General features: G+C 43.7%; 1 protein-coding gene across 2 annotated transcripts in view; it reads right to left on the bottom strand.

The window, feature by feature from the left end:
- MANBA (mannosidase beta) overlaps window positions 1-16,423 on the bottom strand; it is a 100,497-nt gene extending 84,074 nt beyond the window's left edge. The window contains exons 1-3 of one of the 2 annotated variants that reach the window (XM_054726989.1): window positions 16,026-16,423; window positions 2,194-2,288; window positions 296-401 (exon numbers count right to left, since the gene is read on the bottom strand). In XM_054726989.1, the coding sequence (XP_054582964.1) occupies window positions 296-401; window positions 2,194-2,288; window positions 16,026-16,202 (378 nt within the window). In that variant the 5' untranslated portion in view covers window positions 16,203-16,423. The remainder of the gene's footprint in view (window positions 1-295; window positions 402-2,193; window positions 2,289-16,025) is intronic. The other variant, XM_054726985.1, reaches the window with a different exon arrangement.
- Between the last annotated feature and the right edge of the window lie 205 nt (window positions 16,424-16,628).

The following is a 16,628-nucleotide window of genomic DNA, read 5'->3' as shown; positions in this document are numbered from 1 at the left end:
ATCACCGAGTAATGGAGAAGGGAACAGCTTTTTTGAATACTTCCCATGTGTCAAGCACTGTGCCAATCATTTTATATGGTGAGCTTACTAAGTCCTCACAATAACTCCATAGGGTTTGCAGTGTTTTCATCATTCTACAAATGTGTCAACTGAGAAATAAAGTAACTTATTCAGTGAGTCAAAAAGCTTGTACCAGCCTGCATGGGCAAATATACACTTACCTTTCTCTACTAACAACAACAATGAACAAACACATATAAGTGGGGGTTTTTGCCTAATGTTATTTTGTACTTACATATTTTCTGAACATGTTGTTTGTTTTCCCAATAAGAACATTATTGAGCAGGACCTTTGAAACTGTATCAACGCCCTCAAAAATCAAAATTACTTTTTGCCATTGGCTGGAAAAGAAAGAAAAGATTGTTAAAACAGGATGTATAAAACATTAACTTAGATAAGTCCTTTTTTATTAGTTAAGAACTAATGGAATTATTTCACAGAAAATATACATCCTTAATAATCAGTTTCCACTGAAATTTTCAGAAGTATTCGTTTAATACATTTTTACATTGAGCGATGCTTATCTTCCTTCATAATATTCCAATCACCATAAAACCATGAGAACAACTTCCAATTTCCAAATTCACTTTTTTTCTAGAAAGCTTTACAAAGTTCTTTTAAAAACCAAATTAAATAATAGACACAAAACGTTTCCACAAACTATTAAATTCACTGACACTATCTAAGAGAACACATTAACCAACTAACGGGTATCTATGAGTGAATATCATGTGATCAGCATTCTGCTAAGCCTCACAGGAAACTCAAGCAGTCTCTAAATTTAAGAAGATTGCGATCTGGTTGGCATTCAAGCCTGAAAACAAAGAGAAAACTTTGTGTCTTCTACTTTGTAGTATGGTCTTGTTGGACAGACTACGGTCCTTTTAGAGTTTATGTTATAAGGAAAGACTTTAAGAAGGAAACAAGAACTTAAAGAAGAATAGAATAAATAAACTGTGGTATATCCACACAATAAAATCTAATTGGACAATTAAAAGAAACAAAGTACAGCAGGTCCTTGAATACTGCTGTTTTGTTCTATGTCATTTCATTATAACATTGGGGGTGGGGGGGATGGGGACGGGAATCAATTCCGTCCGAGGCCACCATCTGTGCAGTGTGCATGTCTTCCCCACGGCTGTGTGGGTTTTCTCCGGGGACTCTGGTTTCCTCCCACCTCCCAAAGGTGAACGGGTGTGCTCTAGACTGTCCCAGTGTGACTGCCCTGAGATGGAAGGGCGTCCCAGCCAGGGTGGGTCCCGCTTGCGCCCTGAGCTGCCTCGAGAGGGACCCTGAACTGAAATTAGTGGGTTGGAAAAATCATGATCTTATTTGTGCTTATTTATCTTTGTTAAAGGTATGTAGCGCTCCTATTTATCTCAATTTTATGAGGGAAGGTGAGGGGGTGGGGAGGGAGGGGGGGTAAGAGATCAACCAAAGAACTTGTATGCATGCATATGACCATAACCCATGGACACAGATAGTAGGGGGTGAGGGCAGGTGGGGCGGCCAGGGAGTGGTCAGTGGGGGGAAAAGGAGATTTATGTAATACTTTCAACAATAAAGAATTTAAATTTTTTTAAAAGGGAATGACTGGCCCGGCCAGTGTAGCTCAGTGAGCACCCACCTATGAACCAGGAGGTCACAGTTTGATTCCTGATGAGGGCACATGCCTGAATTGTGGGCTCTATCCTGGAGGGGGGAGGAGGGGCGGGGGACGGTGGGGAGGGAGAGCAGGGCAGGGCATGAGGCAGCCAATCAATGATTCTCTCTCATTATTGACGTTTTTCTATCTCTCTCTCTCCCTCTCCCTTCTTCTTTGAAATCAATTAAAAATATATAAATAAATAAATACCTGCCAGAGAGTAGGAGGTGTGCAGGAGGCAGCTGATCAATGATATTTCTATCTCTCTCTCCCTCTCCCTTCCTCCCTCGACCAGGAGTTCGACCAGCAGGCAGGCAGGCCAACCACCTATGTCCCCTCTCCCTGCCAGGCTGGCCAGACCCCACCCATGCACGAATTCATGCACCGTGCCTCTAATATATACACTGAGTGGCCAGGTTATTATGCGTTCAGAGATCATAATAATCTGGCCACTCAGTGTATGGATATAGATATACACACATACATACCTAATGTCAAAGGGGATCTGAAATTCCTTGCTATAGGTCCAGTTATCCAAGGAGATCCATCTGTAGTTAAGGTCATTAAATCCGTAGTAAGGATCCTGTTGATAAGAATTATGGTAGATGATTAAATATGCAAAAATAAATTAATTAAACATGAAATAAATAATTAACAATAGCTACTTATCAGCTAATGCTCCATCCATTTCAGAAACAAAGTGAACATGGCATTCACATACTAAAAGTACTAAAATGTGTGTGTGTGTGTGTTTTAAAGTTCAACAAAATATCTGAAATGAAAGAGCTCTGAAATATAAATGATATATTTTATCAAACAACATGTGCAGAGATTAAGATTGGCTTCCCTTGTTAAAACCAAACTCAGAACCTCCAAGGTATTAGCATTAAATGAAAGGCAGACCTTCTGATGTGCAGCCATCATGTTTCTCTCTTTGCTTATTGCTGCTGCTATCTCAGCTGGCCTCCCAGGCAGATGTTTCTCGAAAACTCCACTGCCCGAATGTCTGCAAAACTCCCACTCCTTGGATTCACTTAGCATTTCCAAAGTTGTTTTTCCACTCAGCTTTACTAAGTGAGCACAAGAAGGGTCTCTATAGAGAATACACAGGAAGCACAGATACCATAAAACTTCAGGTTTCCTGGATTATCCCAGACCAGGTCAGCCACCCACAGGCCAAATGCAGCTCACTACCTGTTTCTGTGTGGCCAGCAAAGTAAGAATGGACATGTGTCAACAAAATAAAATCTTAGTGGAGAACAGCCATGCCCATTCCTTTACCAAGTACATATGGCAGCTCTCATGCTACAATGGCATGGCCCAGGAAGCCTAATCCTTTGCCCTTCACTGAAAATGGCTGCCAACCTCTGCCCAGGTGACCAGGTGACCAGTCTGCTGGGTGTTCACGATGCTGTTCCAACGGAGGGTCCAACCCCAAGTCCTCTCTTTCAATATCCTTAGGTCTTCGTCTCCTACTCATTCTCCACCCTTTACCTCCCAGGTGAGGGCTCCCGGATAGGAGGCAGAACGGAAAGTGGTTAGCAGAGCTTTTTAGTGCACCTTCTATGTACATCCCCACAGCTGCACAGAGGAAAACAGTGCGGACCGGAGGGCTTCTCCCCTGACTGGGGCAGGCCCAGGGGGATTTCCTCAGGGACTGCAAGAGACGGAAAAGCCGACTTTGTCAGGTTCCACAGAGGTAAGGGCTGGATGACCAAGTTAGGTCGGCAAAGGCCAGCTGGGCACTCACCCAGAGCCCAAACCTGTAAGAGACACCTCGTCACTGGGTGTGTATCGAGGTGGAAAGAAAGGTACCTGCCAGAAAGTGCTCCTGACTAGAAGATATTCTATATATAAAGAGGTAATATGCAAATTAGCCGGGACACTGTAACAGTCACAACCCATCAGGAGGAGGCTGCGCGAGCAGGTGAAACCCGGAGCAGAGTCGGAGAGAGAGACGGGGGGGGGGCTGCCAGAGCAGACATAGACAGGGGGGTCTGGGGCTGCCCCAGCCGCAGCACACTAGCAGTCCTGCCTCTGCATGTGAGCTGCAGAGGAAATACCTTTTCTGACTGCTCATTGGCTAAGCTCCCGGTATGCCACTCGCAGTGTTCTTGGTAACTTGAGTAATAATAATCCAATAAGGTGATCTAGGCAGGGGTCCTCAAACTTTTTAAACAGGAGGCCAGTTCACTGTCCCTCAGACCGCTGGAGGGCCAGACTATAGTTTAAAAAAAACTATGAACAAATTCCTATGCACACTGCACATATCTTATTTTGAAGTAAAAAAAAAAAAAAAACGGCAAAAACACCCACATGTGGCCCGCGGGCCGTAGTTTGAGGACGCCTGATCTAGGGTTTTTCCACTTCACTCCTGGAGGAAAAAACAAAGGTCCACTGCTGGAGGGGCTAAGGAATATCATATCCTGCCCTAGCCGGTTTGAGGACCGCAGGGTCCGGGTTCGATTCTGATCAAGGGCATGTACCTAGGTTACAGGCTCCTCCCTGGCTGGGGCCCAGGTCAGGGCTCATGCAGGAGGCAACAAATCGAAGTGCCCCTCTCACATTGATGTTTCTTTCTGTCTCTCCCTCTCTCTTCCACACTCTCTAAAAATCAATGGAAATATATCCTCAGGTGAGGATAAAAATAAAAAAGAAAGAAATGCATATCCTATGAAAGAGACATCTTGAAAATGCCTAAAGAAAGTTGTCATTTTTTCGTGGTAAAGGGACTGGAGTCCATGTTGATGAAAACACCACAGCGGCCGGCAGTGGCAGCAGCAGCGGAGTGATGGGGGTGGCACCTTCCCCCAGTCAGCTGGTCGCCTCCTGCAGAGGACATCCCCTGAGGGCTCCCAGACTGTGAGAGGGGAAAGGCTGAGCTGAGGGACGCCGCTCCAGTGCACAAATTTCATGCACCGGACCCTAGTATTTTGATAAGCTACTAGGGGAGGGAGTGGTTGAAGAGATTAACTAACAACCAGGAATCACCAAACTGATATTTTTTTAATTTTTTTTAAATACATTTTTATTTATTTCAGGGAGAGGAAAGGAAAGAGAGAGATAGAAACCTCAATGATGAGAGAGAATCACTGATCACTGCCTTCCGCACACACCCTACTGGGGATCGAGCCCAAAACCCTGGCATGTGCCCTGACCAAGAATCGAACAAAAATCTCCTGGTTCATGGATCAGTGCTCAACCACTGAGCCACACTGGCCAGGCCAAACTGACATTTAAGGTCTGGTTTTGTTCTGCTAAATGAGGTGTACCAGAGCCAGCCAACTTGTTTCCTTTTCTGCTTTTCCCCACACACAGGACTTAGCCTCTCCAATGAATGAATAAACATGGAATAAACACTTCAGGACACAGGTTTGAAGAGGCACCTAGTTATTAGCCTACCCATGTGTCTCCACCCAGCCCTATTTATAACTCTACACTATGGACTCGGCCCAATACAGCTAAAAATATGAGAAGGAAGGTGTGAAGGCTAATGCAGTTACAACATGTCCACCTGCTAAGCCCTAGGGCTGCTTTCAGGGCACGAGTCACCTTCCTGTCTCCCAGATCCTTGAAGGAAGCTGCATGTTGAGTTCGAGGGGGCCATCTTCTCAAATATATTTTTTCTAGACAGAATTTAGAGGTTAAATTTTTTTTCTTATTTAAAAGAAGCTGATCTGAAAAGGCTACATACTGTTTGAGTCCTACTACGTGTCATTCTAAAAAAGACAAAACTATAAAGACAGTGAAAGGATCAGTGGTTGCCAGGGAAGAAAGGGATGAACAGACAGAGCAGAGCAGGGAGTGAAATTACTCTGAATGGTGCTGTAGTGGTGGATACACATCATTATACATCTGCCAGAACCCAGAATGTACAACACCAAGGGTGAATGCTAATGTAAACCTCAGCCTTTGAGTGATAACGATGCAGAGTCACTGATAGTAATAAAGGTACCAACCCTGACGGGGCTGTTGTAATGGGAAGGCTGTGTATGTGTGGGAGTAATGGGAACTGTCTTTATTTTCCATTCAGTGTTGCTGTGAACCTAAAACTGCTCCAAAAAAAAACTGAGGTCTTTAAAAGAAATTCTCTTACTAAGAGAAAATACCTTATTGTCCTTAAAGTAAAAGTGGCAGAGGCTTAGATTACATTTATATAATAACTATTCCGAATGCTAAGCGAAAGCAACCAACTTAATTCGGTTCCAGATTGCTCTGACCTCCTGTGCTCATATTAAAATTCTGAGTCCCATTTAAAGCAAACAGTGGCTCAGTGCTACATCTGATGACCAAGGACCCATGTAAGTCACTGAATTGTTAAGCAAACCCATGAACCCTAAAAACAGTAACAGTATCATTTGTTGACCATCTACTGTCACCCTCCAAGACAGGCACTCACACAATCTTATTTCCAAAACAAACATGGGTAACATGCCATTTCATAGAGGATGACGCTAACTCTCCAAAAGGTGGAGTGACTTTCCTAAGGTCCCACGACTAAGCAAAAGTACATCTAGGAACGAAACCAATTCAGTCTAACACCAAGGTCTGCATTCTTCCAACCATACGACTGTACCTCACGCCACACAAGCTTACCCTGTACACCAGGTGATCATGCAACAACAGAAGCTGAGAGTTACTGCCTGGGACCCTGTAGGGCAGGTATTACCATCACTCCTTTATTAGGACTCCAAGGCTCCAAGTCAAATGACTATTAAGTGGTGGATTACTGGTGCAGATCCAGCATATCTGGCTCCAGGCCTCATGCCTCATCATTACCTGACACTGCCATCGATGTCACAAATGCTGTCAACAATTCCAATGTCAGTGCCACCTACCAAGTGGGAACCAGGAGATAAACAGGCCATGTGGGGCCTGAGCCAGTTATTTATAATTGGTATTTACCACACTTACTAAAAATCAACAAACTCTGTGTCACCCAACCATGCAAATGACAGTGTAAGTCTCGTTTTCTCTAGACACTTCTGAACTACCTCTGTATCTGCATATAGACACATAGACTCCTTGGCCAGGAATATCTCTTCTACTCCCCAATTCTACTTCAGTCCAATGCCTGGTTCTATCCCAGACATAATTACTTCAATGGAGAAAAGAAGAGTTTATGCCCTGGCTGGTTTTGCTCAATGGATGGAGCGTCAGCCTGCGGACTGAGGGGTCCCGGGTTCGATTCCGGCCAAGGGCACATGCCCGGGTTGCGGGCTCAATCCCCAGTGAGGGGTGTGCAGGAGGCAGCTAATCAATGATTCTCTCTCATCATTGATGTTTCTATCTCTCTCTCTCCCTCTCCCTTCCTCTCTAAAATCAATAAAATATATTTTTTTAAAAGAAAAGAAAAGAAGAGTTTATAATCATTTCATGTACATATTTTGTTATTGGACACATGCAAAAAATAAATAAACCTAGTTTAAAAAAACACTTATTCAAAAACAAGAAGATTAAACAATATATTAATTAAGATTTACCGGTATTTGGTAAAACCTTAATTTGTAAAAAGCAAGAGAATGATAATTCAGGATATTGGCGGTGGGACTGGGAGGCGCAAGGTCACTGCAATGGTACTGGGAACGTGCAGGCTCATAAACTGAATAGCAGGCACATGGGTATTCGTTTAAATTAGACTTTAAAATTCATAAACACACACATGCATATAACTTTCCATGTGCTGAGTACTATATAAAAAAAAAAAGAAAATATTCATGGGAAGCTAAGCTACTTTCAACTACACAGGGGTATTATGTTGCTCAGTTTCTCTATTGTCAAATATGAGCTTCAGCTACAATTCTTACTTCAGAGGATGCACATAGGTAAAAGAGATCTCAAGCTCATGAGTCATCAAAACATTTTAGTGAGCCCTAGCTGGTTTGGCTCAGTGGCTAGAGCGTCAGCCTGCAGACCCAAAAGTTCCAGGTTCGATTCCGGTCAAGGGCACATGCCTGGGTTGTGGGCTCGGTCCAACATGCAGGAGACAGCCAATCAATGATTTCCAATCATCATTGATGTTTCTATCTCTCTTCCTCTCCCTTCCTCTCTGAAATCAATAAAAATACATTTTTTAAAAAAAAAACATTTTAGTGAGTTTAATATTTTTTTCTAAAATGCTTAAACTACTAAATAGTGCTTACCAAATAACATACCTCTAGGTGAAAAGGGGTTACAATGTAAAGAAATTTCTTATTTTATGACCAATGAGGATTTAAAGGGGGAATTTAAAAGAAGAAACAAGGCAGTTTTCTTAGCCCACTCCTAAGGGCCAGACTCATGAAAGTTTAGTATATGCCCTAACCGGTTTGGCTCAGTGGATAGAGCGTCGGCCTGCGGACTCAAGGATCCCAGGTTCGATTCCGGTCAAGGGCATGGACCTTGGTTGCGGGCACATCCCCAGTAGGGAGTGTGCAGGGGGCAGCTGATCAATGTTTCTCTCTCATCGATGTTTCAAACTCTATCCCTCTCCCTTCCTCTCTGTGAAAAAGTCAATAAAATATATATTTTTTTAAAAAGTTTAGGATAGATGCCTGGAGAGAGGTTCATGACTGACTGCTATGAAAGATCAGAGGAGAAGATCCAATCACACTTGCTCTCAGAGCAAAGACGGGCAGGTAAACAGATCCACAGCCATAGCTGCTGTCTCTGAGATGGGGGTGGGTTGGTAAGAACTCAGTGGGGAGCCCTGGCCAGGTGGTTCAGTTGGTAGGAGCACCTCCGGTACCACAGGTGTGGTTTGGTTCCTAGTCAGGGCACATGCCTGGAATGCCAGTTTGATCCCTGGTTGGGGCTCATTCAGGAGGCAACCAATCGATATTTCTCTCTCACATCGATGTTTCTCTCTCTCCCTTCCTCTCTCTAAAATCAACAAATATATAAGTGGATGAGGATTAAAAAAACACAAAACCAAACAAAATAAGGGAGGTGGGGCATAGTGGATGGGGGAACAAACAAAATTAGTCATGAATTTTCGAAGCCAGGTAATGGGTAAATGGGAGTTCATTTAGCTACTGTTTTCATATTTGTTTGAAATTCACTAAAATAAAATGTTTTAAAAGTATATTCACATGGCAATTGCCTCTTGAATACTCAAAAGATACCAAAATATACATTTATTCACTCAGATGCACATACTTTATTGGAATGTACTGATGAGTGATAACCTGCACATTAGGGCTTCCAAGGACAGACTCCTGGCTCCTTGGACAGAGTGATTCAAACTAACTTGTTAAACACATGTGTAGCTACTGAGCTATAACCTTATAGTTTATATTTTATAAATTTACACATCTAAAAATATTCTTCTCTGACCATCTGTCCCAATTACATGTGAAGAATTAAGGTACTGATAAAATTTAGAGAAAAGTACTAAGCATCTGGTGCCTACCATTTTTAGTATATGTGTATCTATACTAATAAAAGGGTAATATGCTAATTAGACCAGGAGACCTTCCAGCCATCCTTCCGGACAAAGCCATGGTGGTGAGGCTGAGGCAGAGGCGGTTAGGGGCAATCAGGCCAGAAGGGGAAGTTAGTTGGGGGTGATCAGGTCGGTGGTGGGGGGGCAGTTGGGGGCGAGCAGGCCGGCAGGGGGGGCCAGTTGGGGGCGATCAGGCTGGCAGGGGGGGCAGTTGGGAGTGAGCAGGCCAGCAGTGGGGGGCAGTTGAGGGCGATCAGGCCAGCGGGGGGGGGGGGACAGTTGGGGGCGAGCAGACTGGCAGGCAGAGTGGTTAGAAGCGATCAGGCAGGCAGGCACGTGAGTGGTTAGGAGCCAGTGGTCCCGGATTGTGAGAGGGATATCCAACTGCCGGTTTAGGCCCGATCCCTATGGGATCGGGCCTAAACCGGCAGTCAGACATCGCCTGAGGGGGTCCCAGATTGGATAGAGTGCAGGCTGGGCTGAGGGACACACCCCACCCCCACCGTGCACGAATTTCGTGCACCGGGCCACTAGTATTTATATATTTATAATATATTTTCTTCTATATTTAAGATTTTAAGAATACATCTTTATACCAAAATCTATGCAGTTACTAAAAATTATTCTAGATCTATATTTATAAATACGTAGATACAGAAAGATGTTCACCATATATTTTGAATGACGAAGTTACTTACAAAACCATCTTAAAGATTTATTTTATCTTTATATTATTGGATTTCTTTGTATATACTTAGAAAAATCTGGAAAGATATACATAAAAAAAATTACGGTGATTACCTCTGCTTTATAGTATGCTTTTTTATTGGCCTTCTCCCTTCCTTATATTTTATATTTTTCTGCATCAGTTTTTTGTACAATAAGCATTAAACATTTATAATTATTTTTAAAGAATTTACAGAGAGAGAATAAGAAAATAATATCAGTATATGTGAATTTCATGTATGATAAAAGTAATCTATATATATAAAAGGCTAATATGCAAAGTGTCCCTCTGACCATCCAACCAGTCGCTATGACACGTACTGACCATGAGGGGACAGTCGCTCAATGCAGAAACTGCCGTGATGCACACTGGCCATTTACAAAGAAACGGTACCATGAACCTGGCGCCGATAAAGCAACACTCAGCTTCCCCCAAGTGGGACACAGGCCCCGTCACCACCCCGGAGCGACAGCCCACCAAATCACAGCCAATGCTGCCAAGACCCCATGACGCAAAATGCAGCCATAGCCCAGCCCAGCCTGGAAACAGTGGCTGTGGGCACCAGGTAATGACATCACGTAGCAACGCCCAGCTTCCTCTCCCTAGCGACTAGCCTCCTTGGAGTTTCTTCAGCCCAGGAACACAACTTGCTTTATAGTCAGGTGCAAACATTTTACAGTTTAACCAAATGTCTGTGAAGCATTTTCACGTGCCTTATCTCATTTGATCCTCACAGAAGTCCTGAAGTAGGTAGATAGGAGACTCCTATTTTCTTTTCAATAGCCGGAAAATGGAGATTTAGAAACTTTAGAACCTTGACCCGACTGAAAGAAGTAAGAAATGGTGGAACTTGAAAATGACTTCAGGTTTTCTCACTGTGCAGAATATAGTCACACACTGCTGCAGTTAAATATTTTATCCTTTGTTCTCCCTGTGTGATCTACAATAATAATCTGCTTCGTGTTGATATTTACTGCTGTGTTGCTGACAATTACCTGAAAGAGAAGTTGGGGTGCTTCACTGGGCTGGGAAAAGTTTAGCTAAATCAGAAAGCAGGTCTAATTAAGCAAGTTTATTCTCTATCTATAAAAAGCTAAGTTGACTCGCACATGTGCGATACATATAAAGCTCTCGCTGGTGCAAATCACACACGTGTGTTTCAGTCTGTCATTGTCAATCGTGAATTTGGTTGACACTTCTATTATAGAGAAAGGGCAAATAGCAATATTGAAATATTTCTTCTAATTAATTTCCTTTCAATGTGCCCAAATCCACGCACCAGGCCCACTAGTGTTTTATATCAGTAGACAAAAGAAACATTATTCAAATCATAGAGTAAAAAAACTGACTGACCATTTGAAAAAATTCAAATGGATTAAAATTTTAAATATAGCCCTAGCCAGTTTGGATCAGTGGACAGAGCATCAGCCTGCAGACTGAAGGGTTTGGGTTTGATTCAGGTCAAGGGCACATACCAGGTTGTGGGCTCAATCCCCAGTACGGGGCGTGCAGGAGGTAGTCAATCAATGATTCCCTCTCTTCACTGAAGTTTCTATCTCTCTCTCTCCCGTCCTCTCTAAAATCAATAAAAATATATAAAATTAAACCTTTTTTAAATATAAGAAAGGAACTATAAAGCTATTAAAAGGATAAAATATATGTAAATATTTATTTAATTGGAAGAGAGGGGATTACTTTCAAAGCATAATCCCAAAGACAGAAACAATCATAAAAGAAAAAAACTTTGTAAGATTTCAATATGCAGAACTTTAAACATATGACAAAATAATCATTAACAAATAGAAAATTTTTTAAAATTAAATAACAAGAGGTCTAACAAATCTGTTTTGAAGATGAATAGCCAATAGAAAAATAGATTAAAACACATAAATCACCAATAAACATATTAAAAATATAAAATATGTTTAACCCCACTAGAAAGTACATTGTTTTGTTTTGATTTTTTTTTAAATAATATCCAAATCTGCACCTAAAATAGGCATTCTGATAAAATGATGATGAGAGTATAAAGCTAGTACAGGTTTTAAGAAAACAAACTTGGAAGTTCATATTAAAAGACTAAAAAAGGGCATACCCTTTGAATCAGCAATTACACTTCTAAAAATTTGCCTAAGAAAATAAATGATAGCAAATGTACACAATGGAATAAAAAAGAGAGCCATGAAACATGGTTTGTAGAAATACCTTTACTGCACATAAAACTGTCACAAAATATTTAGTATAAAGAGATTGTTAAACTGTATATATAAATACTTATGATAAATCTGTATACACCGAAAACTTCCAAATGGATATAGTGTATTTTTAAATTTTAATAGTAGTAGTTATCTCTGAAAGTCAGGTTTCCAAGTTCTCTTCTTCTTACTTTTCCATATTTTCTAATTTTGGCACACTGAAACTCTTCTTAAAAAAAAAAAAAAAAAAAAGGCTTTCCAAACTTATACCACCAAGGAATTGCACAGAAAAGCTGAGAACATTCCTAAAAGAGTCCCCTTATCTATGCACTTACCATAAGGTTATAAATTAGGTTTTCTGCCTCACTACAATGTGGCCTCCCACAAAATAGAGAATGAATCTCACTTGGTTTTTTTTTTTTTTTTTTTTAATATATTTTATTGATTTTTTCAGAGAGGAAGGGAGAGAGATAGAGAGCTAGAAACACGATGAGAGAGAAACATCGACCAGCCGCCTCCTGCACGCCCCCCACTGGGGATGTGCCCGCAACCAAGGTACGTGCCCTTGACCGGAATCGAACCTGGGACCCTTTGGTCCACTGAGCCAAACCGGTCTCGGCCTCACTTGGTTTTTAATGCCTCTTTTAGTGTATGGCATAATAGTAGGATGAATGAATAAATGATTGATTACCGTTAGGAGAGGGCTAAGACACCTAAGGTTTAGATTCTGTATAGGAAATACACAATCACTTATGACCACCCAAGGCTGGCCACAGAGCCTCTCAGTAAATACCAATTCCATTTAACCAACTACTCAGACTGGCAAATCCTTAACTTTTCCTGGACTCCTCTTTCTCTCACGCCTCACATTCAATCTATCAACTAATCCAGCTGAACAAATCTTGTGTGTTCCATGTTCAAAATGTTCTCACAGTCACTGCCCTGCTACCACCCTGGTCCAAGCCAGGAACTATCTCTTGTCCAGACAACTGTAATAGCCCCCACCTGGCCTCCATGCTTCCACTCTGATGCATTGTAGTCTTCACACAACAGTCAAAAATACCCTCTAAAAGGCAAATGCAATCATGCAAGGCCAAGCTCAAAACACCCAATACTTCCCATCACCTGTAGATTAAAATCCAAAGTGTTTCCCATGGCTTACAAACCCGGCATGCTCTGCCTCCGGCCTCCTTTGAACTCATCCTCCTACCCTCTTGGCTCGCAGGGCTCCTGCCACACTGGCCTGCTTACTGTTCCTGGAACTTTCAAGCAGGCTCCCTTCCCTATGCCTGTCTTTTTCTTCCCTCTTTGCTGGGAATGCACTTCTTAAAGCTGACCTCATCAAAAAGACCTCTGCTTTAAAGAGTCGCTTTATCAAATGCCTATCTTGAACCACTTTTTAAAAATAGCAATCCTTTCCAATCGACCTTCACTTTCTCTTCCTTTAGCCTGCTTTATTTTTCTTCAGGGTACCACCTGTCATCATATTATCTATTAATCTGTTTTATTGTCTCTCTTCCACTAGAGATTTTCTATTGGGCAAAGACTCTGTTTTCTTCAACATTCGATATCAAGCACTTGGAACAGTGCCTGCCACCTTGGAGGTATTGAATAAATACTTATGAGACAATTAGGTGAATGAATCCATGAGTGAATGACTTCAGCAAGATGTGCTTCAAGTTCTCATGTAAACACAGTATTTGGGCCAGTGTCTGCTCTAAATTCTAGAATATTTCCTGAGGTCAACACCTAAAAGGAATGTAATAAAGCAGGTGTTATAACATCACAGTATTTAATAATGACACTGACGCTGAGGATTACTGTCAATTGGCCTGGAGTTCTCCAAGCCCCAGAAAGCTTCCCCATCTCTCATCCATCCCACTACCATGTAAGACCCACATCCACCTTACTGAAACAAAGTTTTCCTAAGAATTTATGAACAGATTTAATAGGCACTGTAAGGTATGCCCATGAGGAAACCTCAGTTATTTTATATTATGCATAACCTCATTCTCACTGACTAGTTACTGAACACTGTTTCCTGATAAGTGCCTCTGTAACACGGATCTGATTTGCTAAAGTCACTAATGATTTCCCGTTGGCTTCATTCGACCAGTGAAATGCGGCAACGAGAGGCGCTGCAATGCACACAGGCGTTCTCAAGGCATGTGTAAGTGAAGCCTCAGGGTGCCAAAGTCAGCCGTGGTCTATGCCACAGATTGAGTAACTGACAATAAAGTACATACGTTAGAGAATTATTTACTTAAAAAACAAACTGCGCCCTGACTGGTTTGGCTCGTGGATAGAGCGTCGGCCTGCGGACTCAAGGGTCCTAGGTTCGATTCCGGTCAAGGGCATGGACCTTGGTTGCGGGCACATACCCAGTAGGGGGCGTGCAGGAGGCAGCTGATCAATGTTTCTCTCTCATTGATGTTTCTAACTATCCTTCTCCCTTCCTCTCTGTAAAAAATAAAAAACTAAAAAGTCAAAATATATTTAAAAAAAAAAAACTGGACTGTAGTCAGTGTCAAATACACTTCCTTTCTGACAAACATTCTTGAAAAAGAGCTAATGCAGAAAATAACCCTAGTTGACCATCTTGTTATTTAAGTAAAAGTTATTTAAGAAAATAACCCTAGTTATTTAAGAAAATAACCCTAGTTGACCATCTTGTTATTTAAGTAAAAGTTGACCATCTTGTTATTTAAGTAAAATGTGAATTTTACCACAGTGCTTCAAAAATACATGGTTTTTTGAAACACCAGGGTAAGAGCAGAATAGTACAGTACCCAGGCTATGGAGTCAGGCCCTCCTGGGTTAGAATTCCATTTCTGCCACTGTGTTGCTGTGTGATCTTGGATATGTTCTCTTAACTGCTCCCGGCTAATGCAAAGACACATTGCACAGAGTTCTTATAAGGAATGAGACTAAGCATGCAAACTACTTAGCAAGTACACCTTGTCCCGCCAGCCTGATTCAGTGGTTGAGCACAGACCTATGAACCAGAAGGTCAGGGTTGGATTCCCAGTCAGGGCACCTGCCTACCTTGCTGGCGCGTTCCCGAGTGTGGGCGTGCAGGAGGCAGCTGATCAATGCTTCTCTCATCATTGATGTTTCTAGCTCTCTCTCTCTCCCTCTCCCTTCTTCTCTGAAGTCAATAAAATATATATATATATTTTTAAGTACATCTTGTCCCAGCCAAACATAATCATAGGATGGGAAAATGACCTGCAGCAGGTGGAACCATGAAAACAGTGGAAGGTGAAAGTCTGCAAACATTTGCACACACAGGCAATCAACCAGGAAAATGTCCTCCACACGTCTATAAATTAGAGCATCTATTAAACACACGCACATCGCATGCCTTGAGAAGAAAGAGCACCTTCCTTCAGATCCCAATCAGCTTTAGAAGTGATGCAGCCTCCCCACCTGCACTGACAATCCTAACCTGACACTTGCAGGTCTGTCTCCTCAACCCATGTGCTGCAAAAATCCCAAAATCTGACTCCCTGAGGCCTAACCGCGAAAATGAAAGCCTGAGACATTACTCAATACAGTTAGCATTGACTTAGCAAAACACAACAGTCCCCCGCAGTATCCAGGTAGCTGAAACAGTAATCCCCCGCCTTAGGCTTTATCGGTGACAGCCCGTCCTTTCTATCCGCGCTTCAGTGGAGAAGAGGCAGTAAGTACAGCACAAGCAGCAAGACCTTTTGCCCTAAGGAAACTTCCGCTCTCCGGTTCCTGAGGTCCGGGAGCGGGTCCGTCTCCCTCCAGCCCGGACCCCAGCGGTGCTCTTCTTCAGCAGCACAGAAACGGCCTTGGCGGTGCCCCCCAAAGACCACAAGCTGCACCGGGGACGTCAGTGCCCAACAGAGGAGAGTCGCCCGGGGCAGGGGGCTCCCAGGCAGGTCCTGGGCCTGTGGCCGCGAAGGGAACGCGGGCGCAGGCTCGGGGGGCGGCCCCACACGGTACCTGGGTGAGGTTGCGCTGGAACAAGGCGGTGTGCACGCAGCCGGGCACCTCCCCGGGCAGCTCCAGGGAGCCGTTCCCGTTGCGGATCCTCCAACTTCCCCGCAAGCTGAGGCTGCGCGCGGCGGCCGTGGGGTCCGCACCGCACAGCGCGAGCAGCAGGAGCAGGTAGGGGCGCATGCTGGGACCCGGAGGAAGGTGTCGGCGCCCGCGCTGCGGGAGGCCACGGAAGCCACGGCGAGCTCTCCGGGGGCCGAGGCGCCAGCCCTTCCAGCCGTGGCCCCGCCCCCGGCCCCCGGCCCCGCCCGCGGGTCAGCTGAGCTGCAGGGACGCGCGGTGCGGGCGCGGGAGGGGAAGCGGCAGCCCCTGGGCGCAGCTCGGGCTCCTCGCGCTGCGCCCTCCTCGGCGCTCACTCCTGCTGCTCGGGTGTCTGAACGGGAGACGGAACCGTGCACGGTCATCGGTGCACCCAGCCCCCGGCAGCGCAGTGGCGCCCCGTCCGGGGGAGCGCTGGGACAGAAGAGCTCGCGGAGACCACAGCCAGAGAGGCTCCTCTCTGCTTCAGAGGAGCGAGACACCGAGACACCCCACCACGTTCGTTCCCCA

Source organism: Eptesicus fuscus, chromosome 2, assembly GCF_027574615.1.
Source record: "Eptesicus fuscus isolate TK198812 chromosome 2, DD_ASM_mEF_20220401, whole genome shotgun sequence".
Classification (NCBI taxonomy): Eukaryota; Metazoa; Chordata; class Mammalia; order Chiroptera; family Vespertilionidae; genus Eptesicus; species Eptesicus fuscus.
Note: the sequence above shows the minus strand (reverse complement) of the source record. Positions and strands in the feature narration are given on the sequence as shown.